At 50.7% G+C, this 15,872-nt stretch overlaps 3 protein-coding genes across 3 annotated transcripts; 2 read left to right on the top strand and 1 right to left on the bottom strand.

Moving 5' to 3' along the window:
- Nucleotides 1-791: 791 nt before the first annotated feature.
- Nucleotides 792-5,762, top strand: V2A60_002116 (uncharacterized protein; the record flags this gene model as incomplete). Its single annotated transcript, XM_083253468.1, has 10 exons — nucleotides 792-1,184; nucleotides 1,873-2,068; nucleotides 2,125-2,358; nucleotides 2,409-2,813; nucleotides 3,566-3,919; nucleotides 3,971-4,028; nucleotides 4,131-4,318; nucleotides 4,382-5,000; nucleotides 5,061-5,144; nucleotides 5,210-5,762. The coding sequence occupies 10 exons, from the start codon at nucleotides 792-794 to the stop codon at nucleotides 5,760-5,762; spliced, it is 3,084 nt and encodes a 1,027-aa protein (XP_083109594.1).
- A 1,512-nt stretch (nucleotides 5,763-7,274) lies between these two features.
- Nucleotides 7,275-9,576, top strand: V2A60_002115 (PAN-complex poly(A)-binding subunit PAN3; the record flags this gene model as incomplete). Its single annotated transcript, XM_083253467.1, has 4 exons — nucleotides 7,275-7,344; nucleotides 7,565-7,688; nucleotides 7,795-7,922; nucleotides 7,973-9,576. The coding sequence occupies 4 exons, from the start codon at nucleotides 7,275-7,277 to the stop codon at nucleotides 9,574-9,576; spliced, it is 1,926 nt and encodes a 641-aa protein (XP_083109593.1).
- Nucleotides 9,577-10,456: 880 nt separating this feature from the next.
- Nucleotides 10,457-11,066, bottom strand: V2A60_002114 (Sm-like protein LSM7; the record flags this gene model as incomplete). The annotated part of the gene is made up of 3 exons (XM_083253466.1): nucleotides 10,457-10,587; nucleotides 10,710-10,781; nucleotides 10,841-11,066. 3 exons carry the CDS (start codon nucleotides 11,064-11,066, stop codon nucleotides 10,457-10,459), a joined length of 429 nt encoding a protein of 142 aa, XP_083109592.1.
- Nucleotides 11,067-15,872: the final 4,806 nt, after the last annotated feature.

Below are 15,872 nucleotides of genomic sequence, written 5' to 3'. Positions count from 1 at the left end.
TTTTTTCCGTCTCATCATGGCTCTCGCAGCCACCGTTGCCACCGTCGAAGCACTACCAGGTATTCGACCTCGAGTCGCCGAGCGAACCTCGAGGCGCATCTACTGACAAGACGACACAGCGGTACAGGCCGAGCACAACCTCATGCAAGCGGCAGCGATGCAGGGGAAACCTTGGAGCGTAAAGGAAGGTTATGCTTTGGAGGTAGATGCCGCTGACCGATCAGAGATTCTTGGAGCCGAATAAGGGCAGCTTGACTCAATGCGCCCGGGTTATTGCTAGATAGACGGAGACATTTTGAATATCAATAGACGAACCCCGTCCCTTTGATGGACGGAGACTCTTCTTCTTCCATCGCTACATTTACTGTTTTCTTTTCTCCAAGTTTTGAGGCTACCGTGAAAGGGCGAAGGCCTTGCCCGACTGCTGTGACGGAGAACACCTTCACCCTGTTTGTGCCATACGCAAGGCAATGCCACCCCTTAAACGATCAAAGGACGCCACAATTCCGATACTGTCTGGAGGAGGTGGTGGTACTTTTGGCCTAGAGGATCATGCCGCAATCGCCTTTACCCCCGCTCCACAAACGGGCTGGCCTGTCTGTAGTGGCTGGATTGGTCCCAAGTATATGTTGTTTGCAAGGTTGCGTCTCTCCTCCCATAGTTACATGGTATATATCTGAGTAGCGCCTTCGTAAAGTCTGTACCATGTGCCACTCGATGCGCCCGACTGTCTCTACTCTCGTCGTTTCTTTCACGCACACTGTATGCACGACAGCGTCTGGCTGCTCAATATGGACGACTCCTTCGGCCCGCGTTTATTTGGCCACTTTGATTTCACGCTCTTATTTGAGCATACCATCTTCCACATTGTGCCCTCTTCGATCCTTCTCTTCACTTTGCCATACTATCTCCACAAGATCATCAAATGTCGACCGGTAGTTCGCCCGTCTTGGCTGCTATGGGCGAAGCTGGCCGTGGCCGTTGCCCTCGCTGGCCTTCAGCTAGCCACGGTTGTGTTCTGGTATAGGTCGCCGTTGAACTCAAAGGTGGCACAGGCGGCCTCTATTCTCTCATTTCTTAGCTTCATAGGTGTCATCGTTATGACCTACGTGTCACACATCCATTTACTGCAGCCAGACCTCTTCCTCGCCTCCTATATCAACATTACGCTGCTATTTGATCTGGTGACCATTTACAGCTATTTCCATAGAACGAGTCTAGGCTCTATCGCGCGTCTTAGCTGTGCCCTGCCAGCTCTCAAATTTGCCTTGGTTGTCTTGGAAGAAATTTCCAAACGGAAATTTGTTATAGCTGAGAATCGACAACAACTCGGAAATGAGCTCACAGCAGGCTTCTGGAGTAGATCTACCTTCTTGTGGATCAACCCGCTATTACTTTTCGGCTTTCGAAATCTAATCGACAATAACCACCTCCCTGATATTGGACATCAATTTAGCTCGAAAGATCTATATGGTAATCTAGAAGAATGTTGGGGAAAGCAAAACCAGAAATCTAGGTTTGCGTTACTTGGCGCTCTAGTCTTTTCGATGCCATGGCCATTTCTTTACGTCATTCTACCAAGGCTATTCCTAGTCGGATTTACTTTTAGTCAACCGTTTCTATTGCAAGATATAGTCAACGCCGCATCTGGGGAGCATACGCAGCCCGAATATATATCAAAAGAAGAGGAGGCTACCGCTCTTATTCTGGCCACTGCGCTTGTTTTCTGCGGTAAAGCTGTGAGTACCGACGTGAGTCGCTTGAAAGCTCCGGTCTAAGTGTTTTCAGATTTCAAGAAATTGGTTTAGCCACATCAGAAACCAAATCATGGTTTGTATCCGAGCGATACTAACATCTGCCATCTACCAAAAGTCTCTTTTGCTGAGCACTTCAGAGTCAGATGAATCAGCTGCAATTACCCTGATTAGCACTGATGTTCCTGGCACCGAAGAGCTTATTTCACTGCTATATGATAGTCTTGCTATGATTCTGGAGGTTGGCTTCGGAGTTGCAGTACTCTCCATCTTCGTCGGAGTGGCTAGTGTCTTTACGATCGTCACTGCCATAAGTGAGCATGCAAGCCTGACGACCTAACATACATTGGGAGACTGATTTTTTTCGCAGTCGTTGCAATTTTGTCCAAGCGCATGGCTAAGCAGATGGGCATCACACGAAAGCTATGGAACGAGCATATCGAAGAACGTGTAGCCGCGACGTCAAACATTCTGGCCCAAACTAAAGACATCAAAATGACCGGTTTGGCGCCTTCTATGGAAACGTATTTAAACGATCTGCGGGTGAAAGAGGTTGAGGTCTCGTTGAGAACAAGGAGAATCATCTGCATCACGTTTGGTATCTGTAAGTTCTCGCTGCTTTCTGCCTTTGAACAAAAATTAATCTCGAAAAAGCCGCATTTGCCGATACTGTTACTCCAGCAATTGTTGTTGCCGCAGCATTGTTTTGGACCCGAGCTGCCCAAACCATGTCTTCTGCTCGCTTCTACACAATTCTTGCTGTTGTGACGATGATTGCTCAACCGCTGGCGAGCTTTTTTGCTAGCCTTCCTGAATGGTCTGCTGGTTTTGCTTGTCTGTCCCGCGTTCAGGCCTACCTTACCCAAGATGAGTTGAAGGACCCTCGTCGGATCGGTCGAGCATCAAGTACCAGCTCCAGCATTGCGACTGATGCGTTAGGATCGGGAGCTACCAGCGTGGCCCTTCCGGTCCAGTACGCTATTGAGCTTTCCGGTGTGAATGTCTCCATGGATCTTACTGGCTCAATATTACGCGATGCATCTATCGTCATCAAATCTGGTGAGATAACCATGATCCATGGCTCCGTTGGCTGTGGAAAGTCAACATTACTGAAGGTCATGCTGGGCGAAATGGAACTCAGAAATGGACTTGCTCTTCTACGCTCACCATCTATTGCTTTTGCTGGTCAAAGACCTTGGCTACTTAACACGACAATTCGACTGAACATCATTGGCCATAAAGCCTACAATCACACCTTATATCAAAAGACCATATTTATTTGCGCGTTGGGAGTTGATTTTGAGTCGTTGCCTGATGGTGACCAAACTATTGTGGGAAGCGGTGGATGCACTCTGAGTGGCGGACAGATGCAACGCATCGTAAGTCGAGTCATTCTGTCCTGAACGCTCCAACTTGACATTTTTCGCAGTCTATTGCGCGTGCAATCTACGTGGAAGCGGATGTCACGATCCTTGATGACCCTTTTAGCTCGCTAGATCGGGAAACATCGGCATTGATCAGGATCAGGCTGATTTCGGATGGAAATGCCACTCCAAACGGAAGAACATTGGTTATGACTACAAGCATGAGTAAGTTGAGTTCGTTTTATAAGCCTACATCTCAACTGCCCGTGATGGCTAGTTAATCGCTCACCTTTTGCTGCCTTGCGGCTTTCTACATCATGTCACTATCCCGTGTTTCTTTTTTTCGCTTCCCGTTCGATAGTGTCTTCGAAAGCCCTGTGCCTCGAAAACGACCACAGCTCCGACGTATTGGTATTATGGAATGCTGATCGAGTTTAACCTCCACAGAGCAGCATCTCGTCGATGCCGACACAGTGTTTCGTGTTACAGACGAAGGACACGTCATCGCACTGACAAAGCAGCAAGTAAATGAAGAGCTTGAAGATCTGACAAGAAACCATCGATATCGGACAGTTTCGCCCACAGAGTACGATGCCACTGCAGAGAAGCCGTCTGAGCCGCCTATTGTCCAACCAACATCGAGCGGCAATGCTGATGATATCTTTAATGCGCAACGAGACACTGTAAACACCTACAGTAGTTTATCGCTATACGCATATTTCTTCCGACCTGCAGGCGTTCTCTTTGTGACATTATGGGTTGTAGCTGTCACTCTCGCTGCCGTCTCCGAAAGACTTCCGAGTGAGTTGCTCGATCTTCATCGGTGCAATCTGGTTTTATTGACCATTTTAGACATTTTTGTTCGCATATGGCTTGATACTGATGCTGGAAATAATCTCTATTTCATCGGGTACGCAATGCTTTGTGTTGCCCACCCACTGTTAAATTGTCTCTCTGCAATGTGAGTAGTTGCACGCTTTCCAACGGCGTCTTGACTCATTCGTCGGAACAGGTTCTTCTACTATTATGTAAACGCGAAGACTGCCAACAAGCTCCACGAGAACCTTGTCAAGGCTACATTCCGATCGACATTCGAGTTCATTACTACTGAAGATGCTGGTTCCATTTTGAACCGATTTAGTTCGGACACTTCCATGGCGACGCAGAGAGTTCCTGCGCTGATTATGCCAACAGTGTTCCGTAAGACTTACCGCCCTTTTCTTTTGAGTTTGACAGTTCTGTTAACGCTGCATGATCGCTTAGGTGCCGTGTCGGTCATCATTGACATTGGTATCATCGGTTCTGGCGCCGCATATGCGGCGCCAGCGATTCCATTCTTCCTCGGTCTTATTGGTTCGATACAACAGTACTACTTACGTACATCCCGGCAGCTTCGTGTTCTGGAGCTTGATACCTCGAAACGACTTATCCGACATTTTACAGAGACAGCTGCGGGGATCGACCACATCCGTGCTTTCCGATGGCAGGAAGAAGCGACGAAGGAGTTTTTCTCAATCTTGGACCTCACACAGAAACCCTTTTACTTCTTATACTGCATTCAACAGTGGCTCGAATGTACCCTGGACTTCTCAAGTGCTGCTGCTGCCATCCTTGTAGTGAGCTTGGCGCTGAAGTTTTCCAACACGGCATCTGCCAATTCAATGGGACTGGCATTGTTAAGTCTCATTGGATTTAGCAGCACAATATCTGAGTGGGTGCAGGCCTCTGTGGCAATGGAAACTGCCTTTGGCGCGGTGACACGGATTCGATCATATTGCGACCGCACCCCGAGTGAGAAATACAAGGATGGTAAGACACCGGTAACATCGCAATGGCCTAGTCGAGGCCAGTTGGAACTTAACTGCGTATCTGCATTCTATCGGTACGTGAAATATCTTATCTAGCGAGAAATGCGCCATGTGCTAAGCCGCTGGCCGCATAGGGACGACACGATGCCACAATTCAACAATGCAACCGCCATTATTCGGCCTGGTGAAACGCTCGGAATCGTGGGTCGCACTGGAAGGTGAGCTCCATGCCATATTGGCCGCTATGTCAGGGCTTTTGTACTTACTGACTGAATTGTTTTAGCGGTAAAACCACTGTGCTGCTCAGCATTTTGAACCTAGTGCAATACAAAGGCACAATCAGCATTGACGATCGGGAGATTCGCACAGTGCCTCCTGATTTACTACGTGCCCGGATAACTACCATTACCCAAGGCGGAATCCACTTGCGCGGTTCGGTCAAATTCAACCTCGATCCTTTCGATCCCGCGCAACGACCTCCCACCTGTATCGTTACGAATGAGATGTGCCAAAGTGCCCTCGATCGCGTAGGGCTGTGGGATATCATCAGCCGCCGCGGGGATTTGTCCTCTCGCATGAAGGATGTGAGTCTCTCACACGGCCAGCGACAGCTCTTCCAGCTCGCACGCGCGATATTGCACCATGAAATCACAGGATCAAAAATCATCTTGATGGACGAGGTTACGTCAAGCCTAGACGAGGACACCGAGGCACGGATGGCGGCGGTGATTGGTAGGGCATTCGGAGGCTGTGCAAAGGTAATAGTTTCGCATCGATATGCTACTCTCGACAAATCGGATGCCATTATGGTCATGGACCAGGTCGGGCACGTGTGATCAGACATACGCCAGGCCAAACGGATTGGAGACGAGAGCTAGAATGAAGTTGACCTTCTCTATTAGCTGTCCAAAACTAATCTGTCTCACCTGCCGCTTTAAACGATCCGGAGAAGGCACCAGACACGCTGAGCTCAGTGATGCTCCCTGTTGCTCGCCAGACATCGGCCGAAGCTGCACTGAGTTGCCCTGAGCTTCATCCGGAGCTGCCCTGGCGTGGCTGAGCTGCCCCCCCTGAGCATTACAAAACGCGAGGGTGCGGTTAAAATTGGTCTGGTAGAAATTGGCGAGGCCCTTCCTGTGGAGATGCTGTCCCGCGCATGCACACACACACACACACAAACATATTTATATATGTCTACCTTACCCTCTTGTTTTACGTCTTTGAACTTTTACTATCTATTTAGCCCTCGATTCATTTGTCTAATCTAGGTTATTTTAGTTATGTATTTGACATGGCTGGCTGTAGTCATTGAAATACTTGGCGGGACTACGATTAACTATGGTCATAATCAGTCGAAGATGGCTCTATTAAGCCTAATTAAATAAATAAAAATGTTAAGTCTTCTATCTTACGACTAGTTATCTTTGAACCAGTTGTCTTTAGACTAGTTGTCTCTTTGAGACGAGAAAGAGAGAGAAAGGATAGAAAAGGAAAAAAAATTCAGTCTGAATAGACAAGTGTTACTATCCATTGTGGAAGATATCTTATTGAAGTTATCCACAGGTAGCTACAGGAAGTACCTAGTCTTACAGGCCTCTGCCCTCATGTCTAGGTAGTGCTCTGAGGACGGCGCCAGCGCAATGCACTACCTATAGTACACGGGTTCGAATGCCAAAAGCCAATTTGAGCTGCCTCCTTCTCTGGCTAAACGGCTAAAATCAGGTTGCTGGGCTGCCTGCTCCATCATCTGCCTCTTTGCTGACGGACTAAGCCGAGACTGTTGCATTCTGGCAGTGGCTCGTATCTATGTGAATGGATGGCTGCGGCAGCTGCATAGGAAGTGTCTAAGGGGGGCGGTGAGGATCGGCAAAACTGATCAAGGCTATGCAGCTACCCTGCACGCTGCCTTGCCGCGTTGTCGCACTACACCCAGTCATCCAGTTTACCTAGCCGCCACTACCAACAGGGAGACACGCAGCATCCCACACATCCCCGCTACAGCTCGCGTCTTCCCCACTGGCATCACCCTCGCGCTGTCCCGCCTCTCCGTACCTCGTCTTGGGCAATCGCCAACCCAGCTCGCCTGCCATCCTGGCCCTCGGCCGTTTTCTTTCATGGGCGCCGCGCCGCCGCAATCAATTGAACCATGGCTGATGACGACACGATCCGAGTATGATGTCCCCGGCACTGTCTAGTTACCGCGTGGCGCCCCGTTGGCCTACCGACGTCCGGCTGGCGGCATCGGATGCGCAGATGACAGCGACCAACACCGCGCTGCAATCCCGACTGCATGCTAACATATTTCGTCTCCCAACATAGAAGTAATCACGCGATCCGCATAGTCAAACATGGCGGCTCCCCGATATCAATCTAACGAGCTGCGGCGCCAGGTCGGCTCGCCGAGAGTTAAAACCCGAGGTGAGTGCGAGCATGATGTACAGACCGCTTAGTCGTCACGAGACGTATAAGAAGGAGCGAAGCTATCACCCAAATCGGGTCCCCCAACGCGAGCAATGAAGACGGACGAAGGAAGGTGCTAGGCGCACCAAGGGCATGAGCAGGATGTACATCAGCAGGAGAAAAATACAAACACAATATCTCAAAGACAAGGCGCAGGGCCAGAGCTGACATGAGACAGAAAACAAGGAAACTCTCTGTCGTAATGTGCTAATATACGGCCACTGTCGCTATGAAGATCAGGGCTGCACATTTTCACACGATCAGAACAAGTCGAACAACCAAAACCAAAACCAACAAGACCTGTACGTCACCCAATCCAGCTCGACGAAGTGCATATCATTACAGCCACTCCAGACCTTCCTCGAGTTGCTTTTGATTCATGCAAATGCAAAAGCTAATCAACCGCAGATCCAAAAAATCCCTAAACGTGGAGTCGCCGTCGTTTACCCCGGCCAATCTTGGGCCTGCAGCGGCCGTGAAGAAGTCATTTACATCCCAGGCCGCTAATGCGCCCTCCTTCACACCCCGTGGAATAGGTATGCACAGACGAGTACCCTGCATTGCTTACTCTCACTGATAAGTACAGCCGGCAATGCAACTCCGGTCGAAGGCGACGCTGCCGTATTCAACCCTGCCGCCATTCGAGAATTCACGCCATCATTTGACCAGAATGCGTCTGCCGTGACCAACGGTGCTGTTGATCCATTCAATATGGTAACTGTTGGCCAGGGCCTTCCGGCGGCGGCGGCGGCGGCGGCGGCGGCGGCTTTCAATCCATATGCCGAGAATCACGCAGGCATAGCCGGAGCAGCGCAGCAATTTTTCCAAGGAGGACAATTTCCACCGCAGCCGTTACAGTATCATTTATATGCGCCGGTAGGGCCTCACCGAGAGGACCTCATGCAATATCATCGCGTCACACACGACTTCTTCATGCCCGAAAAGTTGCGGGAGGAGATGCAGCGCAAGTCGGAGGCTTCGCTGCAAGTCATCAACTCACAGCTACCGCAGCTAGACAACTTTCACTCGCTGGTCGCGCTCGACACCACCCAGCGCAAGAATTCCAATATTTTCGGGTACCCTACCTGGGTTTATAAGGGCACATCGTCCAAGACTGGCAATATCTACTGCCTGCGCCGCATCGAAGGTTTCAGGCTCACAAACGAACATGCGATTAGATCAGTAAATGAATGGAAACGCATTGACAATGCCAACGTCATTACGATACACGACGCTTTCACCACGAGGGCGTTTGGCGACAGTTCGCTTATATTTGTGCAGGACTACCACCCCCTAGCCAAATCTCTGGCGGAGCATCATCTTACCACGAATCCTGTGCATGGGCAGCGATTCCAGCCCAAGTCACCCATCTCGGAGGCGGTACTATGGGGCTACATCTCACAGATTGCCAACGCTCTCAAAGCTATCCACTCGAGCAACCTGGCCGCGAGGTGCATTGACGTTAGCAAAATTCTGCTGACCGGTAAAAATCGAGTTCGTCTGAATGCCTGCTCTATTCTCGACGTTGTGCAATTTGAAAATCGCCGCCCGCTTCTCGAACTGCAACAAGAGGATTTTGTTCAATTCGGCCGCACTATGCTCTGCCTGGCCACGGGTACCCTTCCGGTCCATCTCAATAACATCACAACATCTGTGGAGCAGATGAGCAGAACTTATTCAGCAGAACTTCGCGATACCATTATTTGGCTTTTGACACCTGTCCAAACGCCTGCACAAAAGACGATTGACGAATTCATTCGTGGAGTTGCCGGTCATATTGTCGCTACATTGGATCAAAGCCAACACCAGGCCGACGAACTCAATACAGAGCTCTACCGAGAGCTCGAGAATGGGCGCATCGCGCGTCTTTTGATGAAGCTCGGCACCGTAAATGAAAGGCAAGAGTTTGATGGTGATCGGGCGTGGTCGGAAAACGGGGAGCGGTACATGCTGAAACTGTTTCGCGACCACGTGTTCCACCAAGTGGATGGCAGCAACAACCCAGTGCTGGACATGGGCCACATGCTGCGCAACCTCAACAAGCTGGACGCGGGTACAGACGAGAAGATTTGCCTGACGAGCCGGGACGAGCAGACGAGCTTCATCGTCAGCTACAAGGAGCTGAAGAAGCAGCTGGGGAGCGCCTTCAACGACTTGCAAAAGGCAAGCAAGCAGGGAAGGGGCATCTAGTTGAGTCCCTTTAGAAGCGAACGGGAGCACCACGAGGCGCGATCGCGGGCCAGCTGGCCACTCTCTGCAGGATCAAGGTACCAGCACCGGAGCATTGGGTAAACGTTGAGGCTGCTCCGGATGTGACATGGGAGACTTTGTTTTCTTTTTGTTTGTGGTGCCAGCGCGCGCCAATGATTCAGTTTCTTTTTCCTTATTCTTCTCATTCTTCTTGGATTTATACGACAGCGCAGATGACGACATTATTTTGTGCGTAAGCGGTATTTCCTGTCATGAAAGCCAGCACAGGGCACTGAAGGTTGGTAATTACGATTGGGCGGGGAAATCGGAATGGAACAGGCCTGGGCGTGCGGTAGAATAGAGGGAAATGGCAAAGCTGCACACCATCTTGGCGGCGATGAGAAATCAACAAGGCACAGCGTGATGAAATTAGTTAAATAAAAACAACCTTTTGAGAAAAAAAAACCCAATGTTCATGATTCTATTTTCAAGCAGGTGACTCTGAAAGAGAAACGAGGTGTACGCAGCTAGGACGCCGGATCGTTGCCTGTGTGACGTCGTTTATTTCCTGTGTGTTGCTGATCATGTTGCCTCGACATGAAATGTGAAAAAAAAAAAAAAAAAAAAAAGAACTCCGTCATAACTGCGCCAAACGATACCCAGTGTTGTTGTTAAACGATCGTCCCGGTGAATGGTGGGCGCAGGCTGTTTTCTGTAACTCAGCCCAACCGTCGCACATGAAAAAAAAGGACGGGACCACCATGACAGAGCAGCTCGCGTCTCCTTTGCGCTGCCACATGTCTGCCTTTGCCTCGTTTTGATTCTCCTTCAACGCACTTCTGTATGACGTATGTAAATGTGGGTTTGCGTGTACAGAGACTCACTCGTCCTCGGCCTGGGCAAAAGGGTTGGCGATTTCCTCGCTGCCGTCAACGGGGGAGACGAGGACGAGGAGAGTGCCGCGGGCGACGACCAGGCCGAGGGGTCTCGTGGAATCGTTGCCGTCTTCGTCTGCGATGCGTCCCTCGGCCGCCAAGGGGGGGATGTATTAGCACGACGCTCACAGAAAGTGTGACACCAATTGGTCAAGGGAAAGGTGCGCGAGGGGGGGGGGGGGGGGGGGAGAAGCCTACCGCGAACAGTTTCTTGTACGTCGTCAAGGACCAGGTTCATCAGCGCATCGTAGCCTTTGAGGGTTCCCACGACTGCATGACCAACGAATTAGCTTTATCCGCCTGCTGCCTGTGCATCGAGGCAACGGTACCTTCTCTGCCGCCGTTGAACTTTACGGTGATTTGCTTGTCCATGTACTTTGCGAGATCCAAAATGTTTTCCTTCTTGGGCTTCTCGCCGCTGTCAGCGCCGCCGCCGCGATGTTCTCCGCGCTCACCACCGCCGTGTCCACCGCGCCCTCCTCTGCCGCCACCGCGATGGTGCCCTCCGTCGCCGCGACCGCCGCGACCGCCTCGGTGAGCGGGTCTCTCAGACATGGCGCAAATGCGTGTATGTGTGTGGAGGGAATGTGCGATATATCGAAAAAAGAGAGAAAAAAAAAGAGAGAGAGAGAGAGAGAGAGAGAATTCCAGCCAGTCACGAGTGCGGGGTCGGGAAAAAAAAAAGAAACAATGGAAGAAAGACGGGAAGAAATCAAGGACTGAGGAGGAGGGATTGATGCTGTGACGCTTTGTTGACGTGGATTGGGCCTAGATGATCGACGTGGGCGGGCTTGCGTCGGGTGATGTCGTCTGGCTTCGAGAGATGGATATTGATTGGAAAAGCGCGTTTGGAGATGTGCCACCATTTGGAAGAGCTCTCTCTCGATGAGTTTGGAGGTGGAGCTCTTTGCTCGTCGTTTTCTTACCCTTTGATTGGCTGAAAGATGACGAGCCGCTAAGGGCCATTTTAGGTTTAGCGCGGGTAGCTTCCGCTGGACTGGTACTGGTACTTGCCAGGTTATCTGGAGCACAAGGCAATCATGCATGTAGCTATGTGGTGGCGATCAGAACAACGTACTGAGTACGGAGTACCAACACAACAACTACAGACGAAAAGTGTGATTGCAGAAATGTAAGTCTCAATTGGGTGAGTGGGCTTTGTCATGGTTTGGCGAGAAGACCTTGATAGGATTCATGTCCGTTACGGGTGAAGGTGGTTTTTCTCCTTCTCTTTTCTTTTCTTTTCGCCTCTTTTTTTTTCCCTTTAGCAACAGCTCCAACGGCCAGCCGGCCTGATCAAATGCCGAACGGTGACCGGTAACGGCAGAAGCGTCCGAGCCCAGCTCGCCTAGGTAGATCAGGCTGATCCGTGGATCGGAAAGACCAGAAAGAGCAAGTACTTAAGGGGGAGGGAAGCAGAGGGAGAGAGAGGGGGGGTGGTGGGGGAGGAAGAGACCCATTCAGATAGGCCGGCGGAAAGGGAAACAAAAAGTTACCAGTCAAAGATACATTTAAAATTTATAGAAGCTTTTTTTGGCTTTTGTACCAAGCTTTTTCTTCTTCTTCCCCCGTTGGCAGAGTGGAGGGGAGCCAGCCATGTTTTTGCCACCGTTACATTGTGATTCCGCCTTTTGTTGCTAAAGTTAAGGGCCACGCTAAGAAAGGCTGGCCTGGTTCCGCTGTGAGCCGCTAACTAGGCAGTCAGTAGTTAGTATTTTCCTAATCAGGTTCCTAGAAAGAAGAAGAAGAAGAAAGAGAAAGAGAAGGTGAACGAGAGAGAGAAAGACGGAAAAGAAAAAGAAAAAAAAAAAAAAAGAGAGAAAGAAACAGTTGAATGGCTTGCAGGTCTCCTTTTGCAAATCCTGCATGTCGCGCTTGTACGGGAATGCGTGCGATTGGGTTCTGCTGCTGAACAGTCTCCCCTTTGCCCCCCTCTCTGGGTCCTCCGTCTTCCGGAATGCTGCTCTCTGCCAATCTGCTTTCTCTGTGTGTGTGTGTGGCAAAGACGACGAGTGGCGCGTCCGGAACTTTATTACTGGTGGTATCCGTACGGATTAGCACAAGGAGATATCCAGAGCGTCGGGGCGTTGTTTAATTGGCACGGATAATGAAGGTCGTGCCACCATGTCAGGGGGGAGGATCAAGTGGCATGGGCATGACTCGGCGGCGGGCAGCGGGCGGGCGACGATGGGAACATGAGACGGAGGGTTCTTGGCTGGGCTGGGCTGGGCCCGGCTGGGCTGGCTGGGCTGGCTGGCTTGCCAGGTACCTGTTGATAGCTGCCTTAGTGCCTTGGTAGCCAGTCCTCCTCTGTAAGTAGTGAGCTTGCTAGCTTACACGGGAGACGATGCACCCGCCGGCGCATGTGGCGGGAGACAGGGTATGAGTGTAGGTAGCAAGCAAGCAGCAAGGTAGTTGGGGTGGTGGTGGTGGTGGCGTGTATGTGTGTGTATGCATGCATGCGTGTGTGCCGTATGTGCGGATTAATCCGTACTAATTAAGCAAGTGTAAAAAAAAAAGTAGGCTCAGAAACAAGAGGCGCACATGGGAACCGGGGATAGTGTGGTCAAGCAAGGTTCAAGGACGAGGGGGGCAGTATCAGTAAGCAAGAGGATTGGAGCTAAAAATAACCATGAAAAATAACATCAGAAAGAGTGAGCTTTGTACTCGGTAGTGTCAGCTTGAAAGAGAGAACACTCAGTCAGTCAGTCAGACAGATGCGTGTGAGACGGTTGAAGAAGATTGGTGTCAGGCTGATGAACCAGGTAATAATAAATGGTAGATGCTAGTTAGTAAGTAGATGGAACACTGGTACATGGAGCTGTAGCCACAGCCACAAACGCCACAGACAGCCAAAGGACAGCTACAAGCCACCCTCACTTGGGCAGCTGCGTAAATCTGCCAATAACCATCCACGTGGATTTAGAAAAGACAATGGTGATGTGATGTTTCCAGTTTCGAATTAATCAAGAGAGCCCAGCTCGCTTGGTTCTCTTGCCGGCCGAGCTATGTACGCAACCGCCCTTGACCCCCCTCTCTCTCCATCTCCGTTGTGAGCGTGTGTGGGCTGCCCGAGCTCTCTACAGATGAATCCACAATCCGTACAAGGCCAAGGGAACAGATAGTACCGAAAGAAAAAAGAAGGAAAAAAAAATTGAGCACCGACATGTTCATCCCGGAAAATGCCCTAGCAGACCCCATTCCCCCTGATACCCTCCCTCCTCCACCTTCCCTTCTCCTCTACTTTGTGGAAGACTAGAACATATGGAAGTTCCTCTCCCCCCAGAGACCCAGACATGGGAGGGGGGGGGATCCAGACTTGGCCAATAAGGCAAATGATGTGCAGCGCTGCGGTTCTGCTCAGTTCCGGTCTGATGCCTCGTTGCGGGCTAGTTTCGTGGCGGGACTTGATCATTTGGGATTTTCCCAACGACCGAACCCCTCCTCTCTCCTCCTCCTCCCCTGGCCGCCGCCGCCGCATCTTTTTTTTTTTTTTTCGCAATGGCGGATTTTTTGCCTTGCACATCATTACCTTGTCTGCACACTGGAAACACGGTCGCCTACCCCGCTGTGGATTTGTTGACGGTGATCAAGGGCCCTTTTCGTGCTTTTGCACGTAAGTACATTTTCTATATGCTGAGGAGGCATGCGTGCCCGTCGTGGCTTGCCGGACCTGCGCCGCGGCTGTGTTGTTCCATTCTGATTATTGTTGCTATTATTATAATTTTCTTACCATTATGACCATCATCGATCGTCGTCTTGATCATGATCAATGCCAATGACTGTGCCAACAATTTCAACTTCTTTATGCAATGCCCTTTATTTTCAAGTAGTGAGTAAGTGAGTGAGTGAGTGACAAGTGGCAGACAGCAGACTTGATATTTACACCTCTTCCGTTTGTAGCTGTAGTTTTCTGTCACGTTTTGGTAAAGCTACTTCCTCGCCTTCAAACACCACCACCACTACCATATCCTCCTCCTTCGTTCATCCATCCATCCATCCATCCACCTCTCCTCTAGCACACCAGAAACCTTCTCAGCCAAAGCGAAACCCGCCACTGACATGCCGCCCAGCTCTCTCCAATATGCCCCCCTTCCACCAACCGTCTTCTGCTGCTGATCACCTTCCTTGCCGGAACCGAGAAATGACACCGATTCAGCTCCCTGGCTAGTCAGTCAAGACCCTCCCCTCTTCTCGACAAGAGGGTAAAAAAAAAAAAAAAAAAAAAGGATCTGCAGTCGCCCAACGCGTGTCCAACCGATGGGTGCTTTCAACTAATCGTCTACACATCACAATTCTTCGACCGCCTCTACCTCTCCCTCTCTTTCTTTCTCTTTTTATTTATTTTATTTTTATTTTTTCCCCTGTCTCTCCTCAACTTCTTTTTTTCACCTGCTCTAATCTCTTTATCCATCATCTCCTCGTCCGTGTCCCCCACCTCACGAAACCTTCGGGCCTTTTATTCCCAGTCCGAACAGCGCCACCAAAATAACGGCCACCACTCAATCGCACATCGCCATCATCGGCGAGGAAACAGAACAAACGTCAAAGCAACAATCAAACCACCGCGCACCACATCCATCGCCACCATTCCTACCCTCACCAGATATCGACCCCCCGTCCTACTCTCGGCATCACCGCCCGCGTCTCCTCTTCTCTCCCCCCGAAGCCGGCCAACCAGCTCTCCGTCGTCTTATTGACCCTTCCGAATCCGAATAGCGCGGACCTGGCTTTTTGATAAAACGGAGCAAGGATTCCCGTCCACTCTGCTCACCACTACCCTCTCTGCCTCTCTCTCTCTCTTCCTCCCTCTCTGCCTCTATCTTGGCCCCCTCAAATGTGCGTCTCGCCCCACCGACTGAGAGGTCCCCTGCCCGGCCAGCACCACCACCACCACAGTCACTTCTCCCACCTCGTGCGCACATCCGCATCAACGGAAGACAGCATCGGGTCACAGAGGGCTTGACGGGACCCTTTCCCCGGCTTGTCCCTTCCCAGACATTTACTTGTCGCCCGTTGGAACAGTGCACTGCAGAATCATTCTCTGCATAGAACAGGGGAGCCGCGGCAGACTGACATCTTTGCGCATCTCGCGCGCCGTGCTATCATTCCCACCTGGCCGCACCGCACAGTCTTGACTCTTTAAACTACTTGAACCAAGCCCGACTTTTATTTTTCTCAAATCACCCTCCCTTCTCTTTACTTTTCCACCATCTTCCGTCTATCACTGTCTCGGTTCTTGCAACACTCTCTTTCGACACTTTCGTCTCGCCTGTCGCGTGTAATTCCCGCCTCGCCTCGCCTCGCCTCTCTCCACGCCTCTCCACGCCAGCCCACCCACGCTTCACGCCTCGACTGCTC

The sequence above is a fragment of the Cordyceps javanica genome, chromosome 1 (genome assembly GCF_051103115.1).
Source record: "Cordyceps javanica chromosome 1, complete sequence".
NCBI classification, from domain to species: domain Eukaryota; kingdom Fungi; phylum Ascomycota; class Sordariomycetes; order Hypocreales; family Cordycipitaceae; genus Cordyceps; species Cordyceps javanica.
The sequence above is the reverse complement of the archived record's forward strand: the minus strand, read 5'-3'. Positions and strand labels throughout refer to the sequence as shown.